This window comes from Diadema antillarum, unplaced genomic scaffold, assembly GCF_040938485.1.
Source record: "Diadema antillarum isolate AM-2024a unplaced genomic scaffold, OU_Dant_1.0 seq00000239_RagTag, whole genome shotgun sequence".
Taxonomy (NCBI): Eukaryota; Metazoa; Echinodermata; class Echinoidea; order Diadematoida; family Diadematidae; genus Diadema; species Diadema antillarum.
The window spans coordinates 508552-528929 of NW_027271286.1; the positions used below are offsets into that span (position 1 = coordinate 508552).

Consider the following 20378-nt stretch of genomic DNA (forward strand, 5'->3'; position numbering starts at 1 on the left):
GGGTAGGTCCTCCTAGGGTTTAGGGTTAGGTAGGGTTGTATTTATGGTTAAATTGGCCGTTAAATAAGTCGAGGGCCATATTATGAAGTCATTTTCGCCGCATTCACGAGTATTCACTGTGGAAGGCAGCCCCACCGCCGTGCTTACCTACCGAGATGAACGCCACACGGTGGGGCTGAAACAGGCGAGTCGCCGTAGTATTACTATTAGTACAGACACGCTGTGGTGGGGCCTATTTCACGAGTTTGCCGAAAATAATGGATATCCAAGCGTACCACAGTTGTAATCTGTATTATTGGCAGTATTAAATCCGATACAGTTCATTAAATATTCTTTTGTCTAAAGGCTTAGCCAATGACAATAGTGCAGCGCAGCACCTGCTATGCGCTCGCTAGCTCGCTCCCCCGCCAGCGCTAGCCAGTGCAGCCGGCCGCCGGCCGGCTGTCGCTGCGCTGCGCTAGCATAGCCTTGCCAGCTCGCTGGCTACGGCTAGACTGGTCGTGAGCGACTCCGTTCTTAGACGTCATCACAATTTAGAAGTGATAGTGCGCCGCATGCGGCGAAAGTATAGCAAGTTTTCCAAAACCGAGGAAATTGCATCCATTATGTTAACAAATATAGAACAAAATTCAGAACAGTAAAAAACCCCGCACAACCATAGAATTACTTAGAATTTAACATTTAATATTATTACATCATTGAGAAAAAAATGCCTAAACCATTTTATTAGGTCTTTAAAACTAGTTATTCGTTTTATTAAGAAGGGCCTATCATTGGTAAGCGTTTCTAGGTGAATTCGAAACGTGGTTAGGTGGAATCTATGGTACTTCCTCGTTATAATGAGGTATATATGACCCTGGTTTATGCATAATTTAGATTTCTATGCGTGCCTACTTTAAGTTTACGTTTGAATACATTAAAAGAAGTAACTTTACGAATATCATCTGGTATTGAATTCCATATAAGCGAACCTTGATAAAACACAGATTTCTGAAATAACGATGTTCTTACTTTTGGCATGTGAAATTTCTCAGCGTTTCTTGTATGATGAATGAATAATGAAATTTAAGCAGAGACTTGGGTAAAAGCTTTCTATGCCATAAAAACATAAGATTACATAAAATATACTTATATCTATCATACAACATTAAAATCTTTTGGGAATTAAAAATTGGTGAAGTGTGAGCTAAATAAGTTGAATGGTTAATAACCCTTATTGCACGTTTTTGTAGTTTAAAAAGTCTGTCTAAATATATTTTTGTAGCACATCCCCAAACAGAAAGACCATATTCTAAAAAGGGCGCAATGATTGCATTATATATCTACATAAGTCATTCATATATAAAAAGAAATAAAAGAGGTCCCAAGATTGACCCTTGGGGTACTCCACACTTCAATTCTTTAGTTTTAGATTGAAAACCATCCACAACAACATATTGCACTCTGTCGGATAAATAACTGCGGAACAAATCTAAAACAATTCCTCTTATACCATACCAATACATCTTATTCAGTAAAATATCATGATCATGACTATCAAAAGCCTTGCTCAAATCCAAAAACATGCCAATTCAAATTTCCTCATTTTCTATGGCATACATCACATTTTGAATAAAATTGATTAATGCATGAGAAGTGGAGTGCCTCTCCCTAAAACCATATTGGTTAGAAGTGAATATATTGCACTCTTTGATAAAAGACAATAAACGAACATAAATGCAGTTCTCAAAAAAACTTTGAAAGAGAGATAAAACAGATATCGGACGGTAATTAAAATATCTTGTGAGTTTGAATTCACAGATTTCTTATTTCATATTTCGTACCTTCAGTTGCCCACTGTGATTTTGTTTGACGCTATAAAGAGAAAAGCAGAACGAAAACTCATTTTTGCTATTTCATTCATGCATCTCATTGTGTTAAACTGCCCTTTCGTTATCATTGTTATCTTGAAGGGCATTTGCGAATGAAAGAGAACATGTCAATTTTTGAGATTTTTACTTTTGTTTCTAGGGGGACAAAAACAAACCTCTTCACTCATTCATAAATTTTCCTTTTTTATTGACCTTTTACGTTGATAGCCAATCAAATTACCTTTGGTATGATATATAATACATAGATCTTCTGTGAAAAATATAAACTCGATAAAATTCTTTTTTTTTGCCTAGTGTATAATGTATATATACATATATATATAAACATATATTTGCAAAAAAATTTGGACGGTAGAGAAGTATAGAAGCAGGAGTACAAGTATTGACATAATTTGCTCCATAAACCACCGCTGGTTGTAGATATGCAGGTTAGTATAACATTGCAAGACGTGTGATAAATTATTTGGAATTGTAATACTTCTTTGTCACCAAGCTCATATGCACTCCATTACCCAAATTTGGCCTTCACAAATATTAATACGTGTATACAAAATAGGCACCATTATTCATCACACGAATTACACGGTAGACATGCACTTTTGTTTTGTTTTTTTCTGTAACTGGTATTATCATATAATATATATGTCATAGTTTGAATCGTAGTTCATGATATAGAATATCAACACGCAACGGCTACATACTCGAATTCAGGAATTATGCAAGGACTCATAAAATATCGCGATCGGCTGGTATAATAGTATAAACAGTTGCGTTTGTATAATGCGTATAAATGTTTAACCTCTACAGTATGTCCCAAAATAAATTACAACGGGGCCCTCCGCAATGATATCTTTGAAAATAGTGAATCAATCTAAATACAAATTCAGGGTATGGAACTATAACTCATTGCCCACATCTTACAGAAAACCCCATTCGATTTGCTTCTCTGGTCAAAGAGAAATATGGAATTTTGTAGAGGATGTCGGGAATCTCTTCTGTCCAAATTCTGTCTATTATTCACACACAAGAGCATTGAATTGCTAAAATTGGAAGAATCAGACTCATGACATGCTTTACAACAATCAACATTTCTCTTTGACCCTTTAACCAAATTGAATTGGGTTTTCTGCAAAATAGAGCTAAGATGTTAAGATGATACTGAAGTATCACTTAGACAGGTTGATCATATTAGGTGTTATCAATTTGAAAATCTGGTTGTAATTTTTGGGGTGACTTACTGCAGTATGTCCCCCAAAAAATTACAATTAGATTTTCGCATTGATAATGCACAATATGATTAAATGCTACTTTAGGGTCTTAAAATATAACATTTTAGCTCTATTTTGCAGAAATCCCCATTCGATTTGGTTAAGCGGTCACAGAGAAATATGGATTGTTGTAAAGCATGTCATGAATCGGATTCTTCCGAGTTTAGCATTTCGATGATCTTGTGTGTGAATGATAGACAGAACTTGGACAGAAGAGATTCCCGACATCCTCTACAAAATTCCGTATTCCTCTTTGACCACTGAAGCAAATCGAGTGGGGTTTTCTGTAAGATGTGGACAATGAGTTATAGTTTCATACCCTGAATTTGTAGATTGATTCACTAAGATATCATTGCGGAGGGCCCCGTTGTAATTTATTTTGGGACATACTGTACAATCATTTAGCTTAATAGCACCTGATCTTCCGCTGACGCTGAAAACATTGCAACCACGTAGTTTCCTACACTTGACCATACAAAAATGTGGAATATCTAAACGTACGATATATTAACGTTTTTAAGACAGCAACGAAAGCAATTTCAGCTCAATAACATCTTTACATCTGTCCATGTTTGTTTTAAATCTCAAAACAAGCGGGCACAGTAAATTCAGTTGAATGACAAACCATATCGTACTATTCTTGTATCCTTTGCCGACCAATATCACTTTACAAGAAGGAGCCTATAAAATAATTTTCAAAAAACTTGATACTTCATAATTCTTGTGGGTCTGCTTTGTCTTGTTTTAAGGGGGTACCTTCCAAAGTGCATAACTGAAATAAATCCCGAGAACAAACAAACATACAAAAAATAAAGATGCATTTTGTTATAAACCGAACGACGTTATTGTTAGGTCTCTAGGTTTACATTGTATGCTAGGGCGATTTGTCTCTACAGGGTCCCCACCCATATAGGCCTACTCCTACAGTTTGGTTTCTATTCCATAAAATGAAAATTGATTTGATTTGATTTATTGGTTCCTGCATTATCATTGTACTTGCACATTCCAAGGAGCTCCTTGCACATACATGAATAATAATGTGAAGTGCGTGAAGATGTTAAGCACCGTATTTTTAAATAGTTCTTAGGCATCCGAAAAACGAACCGGATATAACAAAAAAAAATAGAACCACATAGTTATGGTCCATCTTGCTTTTACTTATTCGCTCTTTAAGTGATTGCATGCCTTACTTCGAGCGTGTTCATGGATTGATAGAATCTGTGAATAGGATTGTCCTTTAACATGATATTATTATCATAATCATTCGTATTCATTTCTTAATGGAATTCTGGGGAGACTTACTTTTTGTAGAATGCTTGAAGGAAGAAGGTAAAAAAAATCGTGTGTGGTTTTTTTTTTCGTCACAAGTTATCTTAGTTCTTTGACGAATCTTAAACTTTGGAAGGTACAGCGCATGTTTTTAGAATGGTACAAACTGTAATTCATTGTTCCTGTTGATTTTATCATATCTCCAGACATTGTACAACCCTGTCTCTGTGCTGTACAAATTGGCCTTACTGAGTTCTTCCGTTCCCGAGGAATTATTCCGGACGCAATCGTGGGCCACAGCGTCGGTGAGGTGGCAGCAGCTCATGCCGCTGGCTACTTGACTCTTGAAGAGGCAGTCCGTCTTATCTACACCAGAGGTTGTCAGCTGAAGAAAACGAGCGGAGAAGGGACCATGGCGGCCATCTTGCATAACGTTGCGGAAATTGAAGAACGCCTAAAAAACAGTAAATGCGTAAATGAAATTGATGTAGCAGCAATCAACGGTCCGAGGCAGATAGTCGTTTCAGGAAACACAAAGGCACTTGATGCGTTTACGGGAGATCTTGGTAAAGAAGGAATACGGTGCATAACGCTTAAAGTAAACAACGCTTTCCACAGCTTTCAGCAAGAAAAGATACGCAAGCCTTTCCTAGCAAAAGTGAAGTATCTTAACTTCGTTGCAGGGAAGCACAGTCTCAAGAATGCACCTAAGGTCCCACTCGTGTCTACCGTCACAACCAAGTACTTGGACCAGAACGATGTCAGCACTGGCTCATATTGGTGGAGGAACATTAGGTCCCCTGTTAGATTTATGGCTGCCATCGAGAAGCTTCTACTTGATGGTTATAACTGCTTCCTTGAGATCGGCCCGCATCCAGTCTTATCATCTTCTATAAAGGACACGGTCAGAACATCTGCCAGCAAAAGCGATGTGGTAGTTTCGGGAACCCTGCAGAGACCTGCGGATACCAACACGCATGCGAATGATATGCACAATCTTCTGCGGTCGATCTCGAGACTGCATGTCGCAGGCTACCCGATTGAACACGTTAATCTCTTTAAAGATCTGCCGTACGAGGTTGTATCTATTCCGACATATCCGTGGCAGCATGTGTTTTGTTCAGGTATAACGCAGAAAGCGGAGAAAACCTTTTTGTTTCCTGTCAAAAATCACCCTCTGCTCGGAAAACGTCTGCTTGTCTCACACCTAAGCGATGACACTTCACCAAACGTCTGGCGTTAAAAGTATTCACAAAATTCCCAACCATGGCTCCGTGATCACAAGCTCCAAGGTAGTGTCATTGTTCCAGCGGCAGTTTACGTAGAAACAATGCTGGCGGCCACGAGAGAGATCTGTCCTGACATTGATCTAATCACATTTAAGGATGTGACATTCGAGAAATTCATCTTCGCTCCAGACCAACAGCCAATAGAAATCAGTCTGGAAACGGGGATGAGAAAGGCATTTTTCTCCTTGCGGAGCTTCAACAAGACTGCAAACGCTTGGAATCTGAACAGCTTGGCTGAAGTAGACGTTTCAAGTGATGCCTGCAATTCAATCCAACCGTTGCAAGAAGTCTCCAAGTTTGTGCGGCTGTCACCGGACACCATAGAGCGAAAGTACCCTCACAAGGTTGAACAGATCGAATTCTACGACGAACTTTGGCAGCACGGTTTTCAGCTAGGTGAGGCTTTCAGAGGCATTGATAATATCTCTTTCAGTCATGACTACATGGAAGCTGTCGTCCATCTTTCCGTGCCAGAAGTCATCTTGCGGGACTGTAAGCACTTCAGTTTCCATCCTGCTCTCTTCGACTGCATCTTCCAAGCATTTGGAGGTTCTGAAATATTTCGCCAGAAAGAAAGGGCGCTGCAAGAAAACATTCCACTGAGAGTCCCATTTCAGGTTCCGCATACGGTGGAAAAGATGCATGTCATGGGCAGAGCTCCAACCAAAATGATAATGCACATCAGTATGTTTGATGTGGATGGCGTCATGTACGGGGAAGCTGTTTTAGCTGACGCAGCAACTAAGCAAGTGTTCACCCGCGTTCACAACATGACGTTTGAAAGAGTGAACAACGAGTCAGTGGGAAAGGTACAGCTCTGGAGTAGGGAGTGGTTGCCAATCATTGGTTCTTCCATGGAGGAGAGCACAGAATCTACAACTCAGTCTTCGACCAAAGAAGTCAAGAATGGCGTCTCTGGGTCAGTTCTTATTGTGAAAGACAAGTTAGGTTTGTACTCCGAGCTAATCAAATGTTTGGAGGTTGAGAAGATAACAGTCTTTGATCCATGGAATTCAGATGACCTGGAGCGAGATTTCGAAGAATTGTTGCGAACACTAGAAGGACTTGACCATGTTATCATACTTTCAGCTCTAGATGTTCAGCAGTATGACAGCATCGATTTCATCGGGAAAGAAATTTCTCAGATGCCCAACAAATTTCAGCACTAGGACCACTGAGTCTATATCGTGTTCTAACATCACAATATTCGGGAACAAAACCTCGATGTTGGATTATTACCCGTGGCGCCAATTCCGTGATTGAAAGTGATCAAATTCAACCACTGATGGCCCCTACTTCATCTCTGGGCATGACGATAATGCATGAAGATCCAGAATTCAATGTCACAACTGTAGATCTACCTTATTCACAAGACTATAAAGAAGCTGGTCTGTGGCTTTTTCAATTCATGAAAACACCAACATCCGCGGAAGACAATATAGCGTTACGACGAAAACAAGCGGACCATGGTCAGAGCACCAAGACAGGGTTTGCATTCGACCTGTACGCACAGCGAGTGGAAGTTCAGTCCATGTCAAGCTTCACATCTCCTGCAAGGCCAAGCAGATGCTGCATCAACTTGAGAAAAACGATGACTCATAAGCGATTGGTTATTGAACAGACAGATGGACCACGCGATTATGCGTATGACAGCGAGATCCTAGTAAATGTCATGGCATTTTGTGTCCAACAGCTTGAGCATGATCCAATCAAATGTGGGTACCTTTTCGCGGGAGATATAACGAGAAGTGATGAAAGCACTGGATATGGACAAAATGGAACAGTGATCGGATTCCGCACAGGCGAGTACATGCCATTCGCCATTAGTGCACGAGCATCAGAAGTGATACCTGTCCCTGCCAATATCACCCCTGTCAGAGCTGTCAACATCGTCAAGGAATACTTCTCTTGTTTTCTTGCTCTTCAAAATGCTTTGAAGTCGACAGCCAAGAGCACGGTTATTGTGTACATTGGGTCTGAACATGATCATGTTGGTCTTGCGGCAACAAAAATAGCCCTAGAGAAAGGTGCTACGGTGTACGTCTACTCAAACTCGGAGTGGCTAATTTCAGAGCAGACAAGGTTCCTCGGGGATAAACATATCATGCAGGTGTCTGATGATAATCTTGATGTTCATGTCAGTAATTTGTCAGCTGACGTGCTCGTACTCTCTGGAGAAATTCCCATGGATAGGAGAACTCTTACCACACTTGCAGGCAAGCTTCACCGATTTGGAACGGTTATTCAGATCGGTGGACAAACGCCAATCGCAGTGAAGATGACTCTTGTTCCTTCGAACTCTTACTTCGTTGTTTGTGACAATCACTTTGGACAGCTGAATGGATTCGAAGATGCAATATCAACGCTTCTCCGCCTGTTCGACACTCCAGAAAGCTGTAACCCACATATGCACCCGACATACATATCCTCTCCTATTTCCACATTGTCTCAGGTGCTTGCTTCAATAGAAAATGTCACCGTCCATATTGACAAAAGCACTATTCCGGCTTCTCTAGAATTCGAAACCACCACAGTTAGTGCCAATCCAGAAGCTTCTTACCTCGTGACAGGAGCGTCAAAAGGGTTCGGTCTCGCGATAGTCGAGTGGCTTGCGCGCTGCGGGGCAAGACATATTTACATTTTGTCACGTAACAATCCACCTGATGAATCGTCCAGGCGATTCAAGGTGCTTGAAGACATCGGAGTTCAAATCACGCACATGGCAGTTGACATCGGCTCGCCTCATGACGTTGAAACGGCGCTACTAACTATAAAAAATGACAGAGACCACCAACTGGAGGGAGTCTTTCATTCTGCAACGGGATACAGCGACGCATATCTGCCTAATCTGACTAAGGAAATCTGGGATATTGTCATGATGACGAAGGGATATGGTGCGTTGCTCCTTCATCAGCTAACCACGAAGCTCAACTTCCCGCTAAAGTACTTTGTAATGGTGTCTTCAGTAGCAGAGATGATCGGCAACAGAGGCCAAGGGAACTACAGTGCTGCTAACAGGTTTCTTTCGTCAGTTTGCACAATGAGACGAAATCTAGGGCTGCCTGCAACATCACTGCTACCTGGTGTGATCAGTTCCGAGGGATTCGCAGCGAGGGAAGGTCTCATACAGGAATGGGAAAATTTGGGTCTTGCCAGTGTAGCTCCTTCAGAAATCTTCAACGTGTTGGAAGGCATTATCTCTTCTGATCACACTGTCATTGGAGTAGCAGGTTTCTTTGACACATTGCGATATGCAAGAGCTTTGCATGTTTTGACCTCATGTCATTTTTCCGACCCCGGAGGTTCATTCTCCATCATGAAGTCATTGTTACCACCTGAGGCGAACACTCAACATATGGAAAGTGACAGCCAAAGGCAAATCAAGCAGAAAAATCCTGACGAAGCCAAGTCCTTGATTATCACTTCTCTAGCTGCAAGTCTGTCCAACACGCTTGGTTACAGTGGGGAAATTTCTCCAGAAACGACGCTCATGTCTCTCGGACTAGACTCTCACCTGTCAACAGACTTGAGCAATTACATCCATGACCAATTCGGCGTCACCCTGAGTGCAATAACGTTCCTAAATGAAACGTTAACTTTCAAACGTCTGGCAGAGATCATCTACGCACGCGTCATGTCTGATAAGATGAATGGAAAAGAAGAAACAACGATAAGTCCTACTTCGGGTCCACAGGATGGTTTTTGGCTTGATATAGATGAGAACGTGGATGCACCATCAGCACAACTAATATGCTTCCCTTCTGTTGGTGAAGGTCCAACTATGTTCTCCACCTGGAGGCACCAGCTAGCTGACCGAAACATCCAGATGATCACCATTCAAATGCCTGGATGGGAACGCAGAGAACAAGAGAAGCCACTACAGAATCTTGAAGAAATTATCTCGAAGCTTGCAGAAGTGATTTTGCCAACCCTTATTCGAGGTCATTTTGTATTCTTTGGACATAGTATCGGTGGACTCATCGCTTTTGAAATGGCGCATTACCTCAGAGATAACTACAACCTCTCTCCCGCCCACCTGTTCGTCAGCTCATGGTACTCGCCAACTCTGGAATATCCCCGTCCGGATGATCTGAAGCAAAATGGACAGACATATCGCAAGATGCAGCGCATTGTCAACAGCCATGCTGATTCATCGAGACCTCCGACAGCAAATAGCTCCCACTTCAAATTCAGTTTCTTCGAGCCTTCCAAATTGAGCGCCGCTCGTCGGAAAAATGCACTCATTACAAGCATTGAAGCAGCAATCCTCATTTGTAAGAAGTACCGACATGCCCACAGAGACAAGCTACACTGCAGCCTGACCGTGTTAGGAGGCAAGGATGATGATTTCATCTCCCCAAACCTGGATGACTGGAAGAAGGAGATTCAACAAAGCGCACGATTTCAAAAGATCATTCTGGCTGGCAAGCACATGTACATTCTTTCTGCCCAAAAACCAGTTCTGAAAGAGATCATGGCGGTCATGAAGAAGTCAGAAAATAGCTCTCAGAGTAAACACAAGCGCCCTCTAACTCGCTTCTGGCAACAGTAATTGCACATATTTACAGCAGTCTTTCTTTTTCTCCTTCCATCGTACATTTCTGTCGAGTAAAGTTTGATTCTTATGTTCTACACTGTCTTACAACTTGATTTTTCTGTACGAAATAACTGTGTATGTTGTAGCAGGCGCTCTATCCATATATCCATGTAACTAGTTATCTCGACATTATTTTCTACGAGCAGTCTTTGCATTAATTTTCTAAAATCACAATTCAGCGGTTAAAGACCGACGTGTCCGGTTTCCTTTCTTCAGCGCATTTGTCAGTTGTATTTATTTTGCACCGTTCTTATATTCATCCTTGTTTCTTGATGTTTTTGTTTGTTTGTTTGTTTTTTGGTTTACCTGTCATATATCCCACACTGTGCGAACCGTTCTTTATAAGACGGGAAGTAAAATTGCATAAAGATGCTTTCATGTCATATTTGCCATGTTTGTGCAAATTCACACAGATTGTCATTTTTACATGATTTTCATGCCTTTCACGTAGATTCCCATATGGATCATTTGTACAAATTGTCATCGCGAGTGTTTTCTCTGAAACACCTTTCTACAAGGTATGTGTTTGCCGGAGCATGTTATCCTCATAAAGTACTTGTTTTCTGTCAACTGTGAAGAGATTATTTTGGCACAAATCTTGCTTGATATTCATAACCTCCTACTGCACACTGATGACAAAATGATCTCAGTTAATGACACAAAGCAGCTCCTACAATAATACTGAAATTCCATTTGTATTTCACCGAAATAAATGAATAAAGCATTTGTGAATGTGCAAATTTACCTTTTTCTAGGTACATAATGTTGGCGATCTACTTCTGTATACGATAATGTACTTCTAAATAGGGATAAGGTGACCATGCACGTTGTATCAATGAAGGATGACACAAATGATGTGCACGTGGCATATCGAAAAAAAAAAAAAAACCCTTGTAACTTTCTTCATCATGCCGGGGAGAAAGGTCCTGATTTTTTTGTTCATTTTGGTGGTGAAATACTTACCCTTGTGGCGAGATGTTTAAGATATTGTATTCGTTTCTTTTTTTAGACATTATTTGTTTGTTTGTTTGTTTTTTGGCAGTAAAGAGATGTGGAAACAAATTTATGGTTGTTGGAATTTCCTTTGTAGATAGATATCTAGATCTTCATCGATAGGTAGTATCTATTTTATCTAGCCAAACTGTTACTTTCTTGACAAAACAATGTATAATGTCGTTATGTAACACTTAACACCAATTTGTAATATTTGCCTGCGTAATACTTTAAGAACGTATGTGAGATTTGTTCTCATTTCATTAGTCTAGTTTGATTTTGTTGTACAGTTACAAAATATTGTATTTTTGACTGTACGATGTCATACAGGTTTGATTTACTTCAACTATATATTTGAAGATGAGTGCATAATTTTCCTACGTGTGTTTCTTGTACATTGTGAAAATATTACATACATGACTGTATTGTAATCGAAATGTGACTCCCTTTTATTTTTTTTTCTACAGATGTAACAATCAACTTTAGTAAATTTGTTTAACAGGACAGGATTATTTTGCCTGTCTTTTACTTTTTATTTCATAGACAGTTACTTGTAGAAATTCATGATCCAACTGGAAAATATCATTCGCACGAATGCAATGATGCCAATAGATGTATATCAAATAATATTATTTTCCATACAACATTAATTGATGAATACTAGTAAGTTTGTAAATAACATTGTGCCTACATTTTAAATTTTCTATCATACATCTTGCAGTGTTGTGTGTTTTCCTTAAATCAATGTAGGCCAATATACATACACGCTTGTTTTTGTATTGAAAAACGCGTCACTATTATAAAGTAGTTTGTTAAACGCAATGCACATCATCTGTCATCACCGGTTCTCAGAACTATAACTTCTAGCTCTCTATAATAAGAACAGGGCTTTGATGAGACATTTTCTAAGTTAATGTCCACACAAACTGTCTCTGCAAAGTGTCACACTTTGAAATGGCGTGGTGATATAATATCAATGATGTCATTGCTTTTCTCGATATCCGCATGACTTATCTCTTTGTGGAAAATGAAACACGGTATGTCATGTAGTTAGCCTTGTGCGATTTTATACGTTCTTTTGTCTTCTCTTCGGAGAACTTACGTAAAGATTTGTCCGCAGTATGTTAGTCTCAGTCTACTTGCTGTACAGTTACAAAATATCTTTTTTTTTTAACTTGTACACTTTTTTTTTGCAAATTTAATTTGCCTAGAGAATATTTGAAAAAGAAAATGCGGACATTTTTATGATGTGTATTTCTTCTACTTTGTCCAAGTATATAAATAGTATTATGTTATCGCAGTCTTGTTGTTTTTTTTCACACATAACGATTAACAATAACAATTAGTTTTAGTCGGTTTGTTGAAACATTTACTTCTCATGTCTATTCACTGGTTTGCTCGTTCTATCTTTGGCAATTCTAGTAGTTCATACTGATATGTCTTGGTTTGAAGTATATTGTTATACATTGGAGATGCAGGCAAAAAAAAAAAAAAAAAACGAAGAAGAAAAAAAGATCCGCAATTAAACAAACGTGTTATTTACTCAGACCTTAATTCAGCGTAAATATGTTGGAAAGCACGAAACTGAAATGATCTTTACAATTGAGAAGGCAGTGGAATTTGGGAAGAATGTTACAAGTTCGTCAAACAACAGCAGGAGCAATACTAACAGAGATATCAATACTTCCTTGGCATTTTATAAGTGCATATTTCATGTTTATATTAGATTTCATGCCTATGCCTATGGTGATTTGTTTGATATGATTTTTAATCATATTTCTTGTTGGTTGCACTGAGAGTGTGTCTTAATGTTGCCCAGTATTCCTTTGCAAATTTAAGAAATTTTAACGTATATTTGCCTTTTTTAGAGACTAACATGTTTGAATCTACACAGTGTATGTTGACAATACTACGATGCAAGTTCTCAAAATGTTATCAATATGGTTACTTACATTTGTTCGTTAACGATGCATATTCAAGGTGCCAAAAAAGAAACACACAAACATGTTTAGTCAAAACTGTAAACTTGCAAATTGTGTCTAAGCATGGCTGTTTCATGGTGCGTATTTATGATATGTTATTGTTTTCAAGTTCCCATTTTACCCCCGTAAAGCCATGATTTTTTAGTAGGATATTTCTCCAATTTTGGCTGTATGTATTACATTATTTTATGCCACTTTATAAGAATTAAATAAACGTATTATGAATAGCGCAGTCACGGGAATTTGTGTCTTTGAGATTGATTCGATAAAAAGAAATAAAAAATCTTTCTATACGTGATATTTTGGAATTCTCATAACTCGGATTTTCCCTCGGGTCAAAATATTGCTGCAAGGACATAATGTTTAAAATACATAGTATTGAGATTTTTGTTGTGATGTAAAGACAAACGGACCAAATCAATAATTCTGTTGATAACAAGTGAATCAGGCGCTTGATAGGATCGATATGATTATTCATCATCACAAAATGTGTCTACGTGACGTGTCGTATATTTCATCAATTCAGAGAGTTTTATTCATGTTACGCACGTGTTTGCTTCTTTGCTGGTATGAGCATAGTTTTCCACTTATTCTTAATATCAAATTCTTTCTCCGATTTTATAGGGACCTACAAGAGACGCAAACTTTGGGTTATGTATTATAGATATTTTTTGTTTCATAACGATATGTGTATATAGCATCAAAACTCATTAGACCAATTGTGTTTATGTTCATTCTCTCCTTACTGATATTTCATATCTACTTCAGTAAAGAAAATTAATAAATGTTTGTGGTCCTTTATAGGCGCAACCATGGGTTCTAAGAGAACACTTAATGGAACTGAGGATTCTTGTTCAGTTATGGTGATAGCGTGTGTCTCTTAAGGGAATAAAGTTATGGGAATATATGATTGGATATGTATGATAACTCTTTAAATTCACTTATCAATGATATACGAGGGTCATTCTGAATACAGTCGTTTATGTATAAGTGGTTGCTTATAAATTTCTGATATGTACTGGTGTAGTTTGTGCTTGGGTTAAACGGAAATAAATGCAATCTATTGTGTAGTAGTACTTTCTATGCTATGTTGGCTGGGTTCTTCTATGATTTCCATTCTCATCTGTGTTGTTGGTTTTAGCTGTGTGCGTTTGAATGACACCGTCTCTCTCTCTCTCTCTCTCTCTCTCTCTCATATATATATATATATATATATATATATTATGCATATACAATATTAACATGTTTTATACATACATGTATAATCGTTTCCATACTTCGCCTAAGTTCATATTGGGAGCCAAGATTTTTGCGAAGCCGGCGTTAAAAGGGGAAAAAAAAATATGTTCTGCTCATGGGCAAAATTGCTCATCGAAATCAATCTATTTATGAAAGCTCGCGTCGTCTAAGTTTTCACCACACCCATTCTTGGCCACTTTTACGTCCGCTCAATTCACGACGCAGAGAGCTACATGATGCACCGATCATAATGGGGGCGCCATTCTACTTTTTATAGGTTGCGTCCACAGAACTCTTACACACCTGTGTAAGAGTTCTGTGGTTGCGTCTCCGCGTAACTTAAGCTACTTTTGAATAGCCCCCCCCCCCCCCATTACAAAAAAAAAAAAAAAAAAAAAATGTGCTGCGGCCTCTGCAATACACTTTACTATCAACAATGCACGGTCAATACTGTCTAATTCGTTAATCTTATCTGTCAGTACCTGCGCCGTTTCTTCCATTCAACCTCTCTAAGCTTTGTCTGTTTGTCTGTTTGTTTGTCTGTTTGTCTCTCTGTCTGTCACTCTCTCACTCACGCACGAACAAACACAATAAAGACACTCTCACAAAACACAGGAGACCCGTCTCATACACGATGCAGTAAGTGAAAGAAGCTTATATCAACACGTTCCATTTTTGCTTGCATAATTGCGTCACTTCAAGTCGAATTTTTACATTTTGGAGGCGATTACAATGATTATCGATGAAAAAAAGTGAAAATGAAAACTTGATGATACAATACAGCTTCGAAACATTCATGTCACGCATCGTATATATTGAGTAGACCAATGCCGCTTGCAAAAGAGTAACTACGGCAAGAAATTCACAGCTACAGTTTGATTACACTACGTAGTTTAAATACTCGACAATTTTATGCACAATAGGGGATGAGGCAGGGCAGGTTGAAGGTTATCAAAGGGGAGAAATAGCGTGGGTAACAATGAACACAGGGAATGGAAACGAGGTGTGACATCTGAAAGGTCAATATTACTACTCTCTAGGCTTACCCAGCATTGTGACGTAGGATATTGTTAGCTAGGAATTTTGTTGTCCCATCGAATTGGCAAGAATAAAGGGAGTTAAAGCTCTAGTGAGTTCATCCGGCGCGCAGATGAACACGGGTAGGCCAGTGAAAACAGTAATGGCACCCTCACGTGTACGACATTAGGGAGCTTTAGATTTTCGCGACGGGGCCTTTAAAGGAAAACAAAAAGAAATGTTCTGAGCATGCGCAAAACGCGCGTCAAGTCGATCTACGGTGTCGTCTGAGTTTTTTACTACGCGTTCTGGGCTATTTTTACGTCCGCTCAATTCACGACGTAGCGAGCTATTTCATACACCAATCATATGGGGACGCTTTTTTATTTTTATAGGTTGTGTCTCAGCGCAATCTAAAGGTACTTTTCAACACGACGCAGGGAAGAGGAGAACGTCCAGATCAAGCTTCGTCTCAAACGTGCGTTTGTTTCTTTGTCTTTTTTTTTTGTAAGTTGTATATTGTTTTATATTTTGCCAAAAGGAACGAATGAATGAATCAATCAATCAATAATTGATTAATTGAATTAAATTGAATATCAAAATGACCGCCACAGCAAAGTGGATTTTGACCAATATCAATGAAATCTCATAATGTGAGCATACCAGAAGGGTCAAATTCGGTGAAAAAAAGAAGTATGGTCATAATTTCAAATATTCCGATACATCTTTTTGTTATATTGTGGTTTGTTTTGATATAATCTGCAGGCTGCCATTTTGAAATTCAAAATGGCCACCAGAGCTAAATATATTTTTTTTATATCTCAGGTTGTAATTATGAATATGGAAGGGTTAAATTTTTTTGGAAAAAAAAAACATGCTCATGACGTCCAATATTCAATCACATTTTTTTTTAAATGATGGATCATTTTAGTTGGCAACAAATGACTGCCAAAAGTAAATTCTTATAACTGTTTCTAAAAGACTGATTTTTCCATAATTTGGTTGTAGACTTAACATAAACATTATTAACAGGACTCTGCAATTCATGACCGTCCTTAAAGTTAATGTCTTCTAAGCTCAATTCCTGCATGTGTTTTTAAAGTCACAGCACTTGCATAGGGTCGTGTGCACAGGGGTGGTTTAGTTCTAAAATACTTGAAGGAAAAGTGACTCTTGCATTTCTTGCCGTATGAACATGATATTGCCGCCCAATTTCATCAGGTTTGCATTCGATTTAATGATGCGAGCTCTCATTTTCGAGCGAATTTGAATGATCACCGAGATCAACATTCAAAAAGCTAAGTAGTATATTTGATTTAATTTCATCAGCATTCAAATTCTTGATTTTGTCACATAAACGTGTAAACAGCGCGTTCAAATTAAAATTGCACGTGAAACGCATTTAAATTCGCACCATCACAGCTGCGATGAACATTAAGGAGTTCAAATTAACGAATAGGCAAACATTTACAGCATCTGGGCAGTGTTTTTTGTTGCTGCCCATGCTCTTTGTATATTCTCCATCTGTTTGAATAATGGTACAACCACTCTCAGACGTACATGCCAAGGTGCCTGGCGCGTCAACAGATCGACGGCTGAAGAGACTGAGAGACTGAACATCGGAATTATGAATAATTATGTAACAGAAAGAATATCCCAATGCAATGTATCTCACACACATTTCAAACCTCAAACGTGACTGAAAACAAAATCTGTAACACGACTATAATCACACTTATCGATGTTCTCATGTGATCTCTCATTACGTTAGCAAAGTCAGAGTTTAACCGTTCTGTAAAATAATGTGATATCCATTTTGATGGGGAAATAAAGTGAAACTAGCCGAATAGAACAAAAAACGTGAAAAAGAAATGTTGAAATTGAAATGATAACACTGAACGTTTATGAATTTGCCATTCATCAACGTAAGAATTGCATAGAATTACAGGACTTGGTCATGCTAATTGAATTGGAACGTTCAAAGGTCGAAGTTGTGTGCCTGTAAATGAAATTGAAACTGGTATTTGGTCCGAATTTCAACGTCTATCCAGCTGGCGCGAAATTGAATGATAACTTTGAGCCGTTAAATTGAATGAATTTCTCTCTAAATTGAATGAAATAAAATCTAAAAGGAATGACATGAAATGAAATTGAATACTCAAAGAATGAAAATGAACCGTGAGAGTAGAGCAGTGACAAAAGTCCCTTGAATTTGAACGCCTTGTCATTAATTCGAATGCATATCTGATGAAATTGGGCGGGAAAACCTATATTAAATTTTGTTTCTAACATGTCTAACTTTGGTGAAGGAAGCTCAAAACACTTAGTAACACAGTTCATGTATATCCTCTGAAAATAGCTACCATGAAGTTATATTCCTCTGAAGTAAAGGCAAAAGTTAGGTTGTGGAAGTTCTTATCCTTTACTGGCACGAGCTACGAGGTTTTGTTCTCCGGATATGTAACATCAAGACTCCGAGGATATCAGTTTTCCTGCCACATTTTTTTTTTCATGTCAGTTCACTCACTTGCGTGGCTTTGCTATTACCATAATAGTAATATTACATGTATTGACATTTAAACCTCAAACACGTCTTCCAAACAGGATGACACACTGCCCTGGTTGAAGTCATCCAAGCCGAATTCTTCACTTCTGGAATGCATGGACTGTACCTGCTGGAAAGAACACAGTGTCTCACAGTGTGAACACAGTGTGAAATATTTTCACACTGTTGAATTCGAACGTTTAAACAGTGTGAACCCAATATGAGTCGTGAATTCACAGTGTGAAAAGAAGTATTACCATGTGAACACTCTACGAAAGCCACACCATGAGTGTGAAATCATCTTCACACTGTTAAATTCGAGTGCTTTCACATAGTCGTCTATATAAACACACTATGGGACACTGTGCTCTTTCCAGTAAGGATGTCACATTTTGACTCAAGGCTTAGATCCTTCTTCAGAGGCGGACTCAGGAATTCCGTAAAGGCGAGGCGCCTTGGCAAATTTAAGGGGACGCATGCATCCCCCTTCTTTCTTTTTCTTTCTTTTGTTTTAACCTAAAATATAAAGAGGGGCCGGCGCTCGCTCGGTCCGCCCCTCTCCCAAGATCCACCACTGCTTCTTGGTCCATTGGCTCTTTGAGACACCCTCTAATTTTAAATTTCAGACGGCACCACTGAAGGTATGTCCAAGCACACGTTTATGTTTATGAACATGATATCTTCCTCTTTCATGTCTTTCTAGAATATCCCCCCTTGAATGGTTCCGGTATGTCTGATTGTCAAACACTATATTCATCAACTTCAATGATCTGACAATTTTTGAAGGGCATTACCCTCGCATAATTGTGTGATTGTCTTCTTAATTGTTGAGGAATTCTGATACATGCAAAGCGGCCAGGGAACTGAGTTGTTACTGCTCTTTTGTAGTTTTAAATAAAAAATGCCGGTACACCAATCCTGGAAGTCTAAAATAATTGAGGATGACCTACAAGCTGGGGCAGTCAGGAAAAAGCCTACTCAGTGGTTTCTCATTCTGTGTTATTCCAGGAATACCTCCAGCAATAATTACAGGCTCCCTGATGAACTGTGTAGGTGTTGCTGCCAACAAACAAATTTGTGAATGACATGCCTTTGGTTGGGTGAGCATGGCGTCTACCTGCCATTGTGGCTCGTCCTTGTTTGTCTTCATTCTCTCGGGCCACCATCAAGTTTTTAAAAATCACCTTCAATCGTATCAATGGTTGCTTTTATACAAATATGACTGGGATTGAATATATAGGCTGGGTTCCATGACGTCAAATGATATTTTGCCTGTTGTAGTATACTTGGATGACCCGCACCTCGTCATTGTTTATGTATATTTGAATCACACTACGTCACCGAAATTCTGTGAAATGCCACTCAAAAGAAATAGACAAAAACAATAGACAAAACACGTAAAATGACGTATGCGGGTGACCGTGATGATACTGATAAAGCGTATTCCTTATATACATTTAAGATTTTCAAGAAAAACTGTTTAGTTTTCACCTCAATTTGCTTGGTTATTGTGGTAACCCTGCAAAGTTTCAAGCGTACTGAACTCAGTCCCGGACGTAAATTTTTGTTCAGTGCGCTTGTAGCAGTTCAAGATTATTTAGAAGTCCCCAATCCAAGCTCATTGTTTTTCGTGCCTTTGCATAGAAACGAATTATTAGATATAGTTCAGAATTTGAAAAATAAAAAAGCTCTGGATATGACGGCATTGATAATGTCCTTTTAAAAAGTATTATTGATTATATTGTTGATCCACTTGTATATGCATTTAATTTGTCTATAAGTAATGGTGTTGTCCCTGAGGCTATGAAAGTCTCCAAAGTAATTCCTGTCCATAAAAAAGGGGAAAGGGAAGATGTCTCCAATTATAGACCAATGTCCCTGTTAACCTCTGTTTCGAAAATATTAGAAAGGGTTGTTTACACCAGGCTTCTGAAGTTCTTAGACACCCATAAAATTATTTCTGATCATCAATTCGGATTTCGGCAAAAGCATTGCACATCTCATGCAATCCTTACCTTCCTTGATAGGGTTTCAAAAGCGATAGATACATTCCATCATACCATTGGAGTCTTCCTGGACCTCTCCAAGGCCTTTGACACCATAGACCACAGCATACTACTTCACAAATTATCACATTATGGTATCAGAGGAAAGGCCTTGGAGTGGTTCAGGAGTTACCTTACTAATCGAAAACAATTTGTATTTATCAACGGACATGCATCGACTACACAAAATGTTAACTGTGGTGTTCCTCAAGGAAGCTTACTAGGTCCCCTTTTATTTATTCTCTATGTTAATGATATGTCAA

General features: G+C 38.7%; 2 protein-coding genes across 2 annotated transcripts; both read left to right on the forward strand.

Moving 5' to 3' along the window:
• The first annotated feature begins 4820 nt into the window (after positions 1-4820).
• On the forward strand, positions 4821-5651 carry LOC139729437 (erythronolide synthase EryA2-like). Its single transcript, XM_071640362.1, has one exon. The coding sequence runs from the start codon at positions 4821-4823 to the stop codon at positions 5649-5651; it is 831 nt and encodes a 276-aa protein (XP_071496463.1).
• A 1364-nt stretch (positions 5652-7015) lies between these two features.
• LOC139729438 (uncharacterized) lies at positions 7016-10249 on the forward strand. Its single transcript, XM_071640364.1, has one exon. The coding sequence runs from the start codon at positions 7016-7018 to the stop codon at positions 10247-10249; it is 3234 nt and encodes a 1077-aa protein (XP_071496465.1).
• The last annotated feature ends 10129 nt before the right edge of the window (positions 10250-20378 follow it).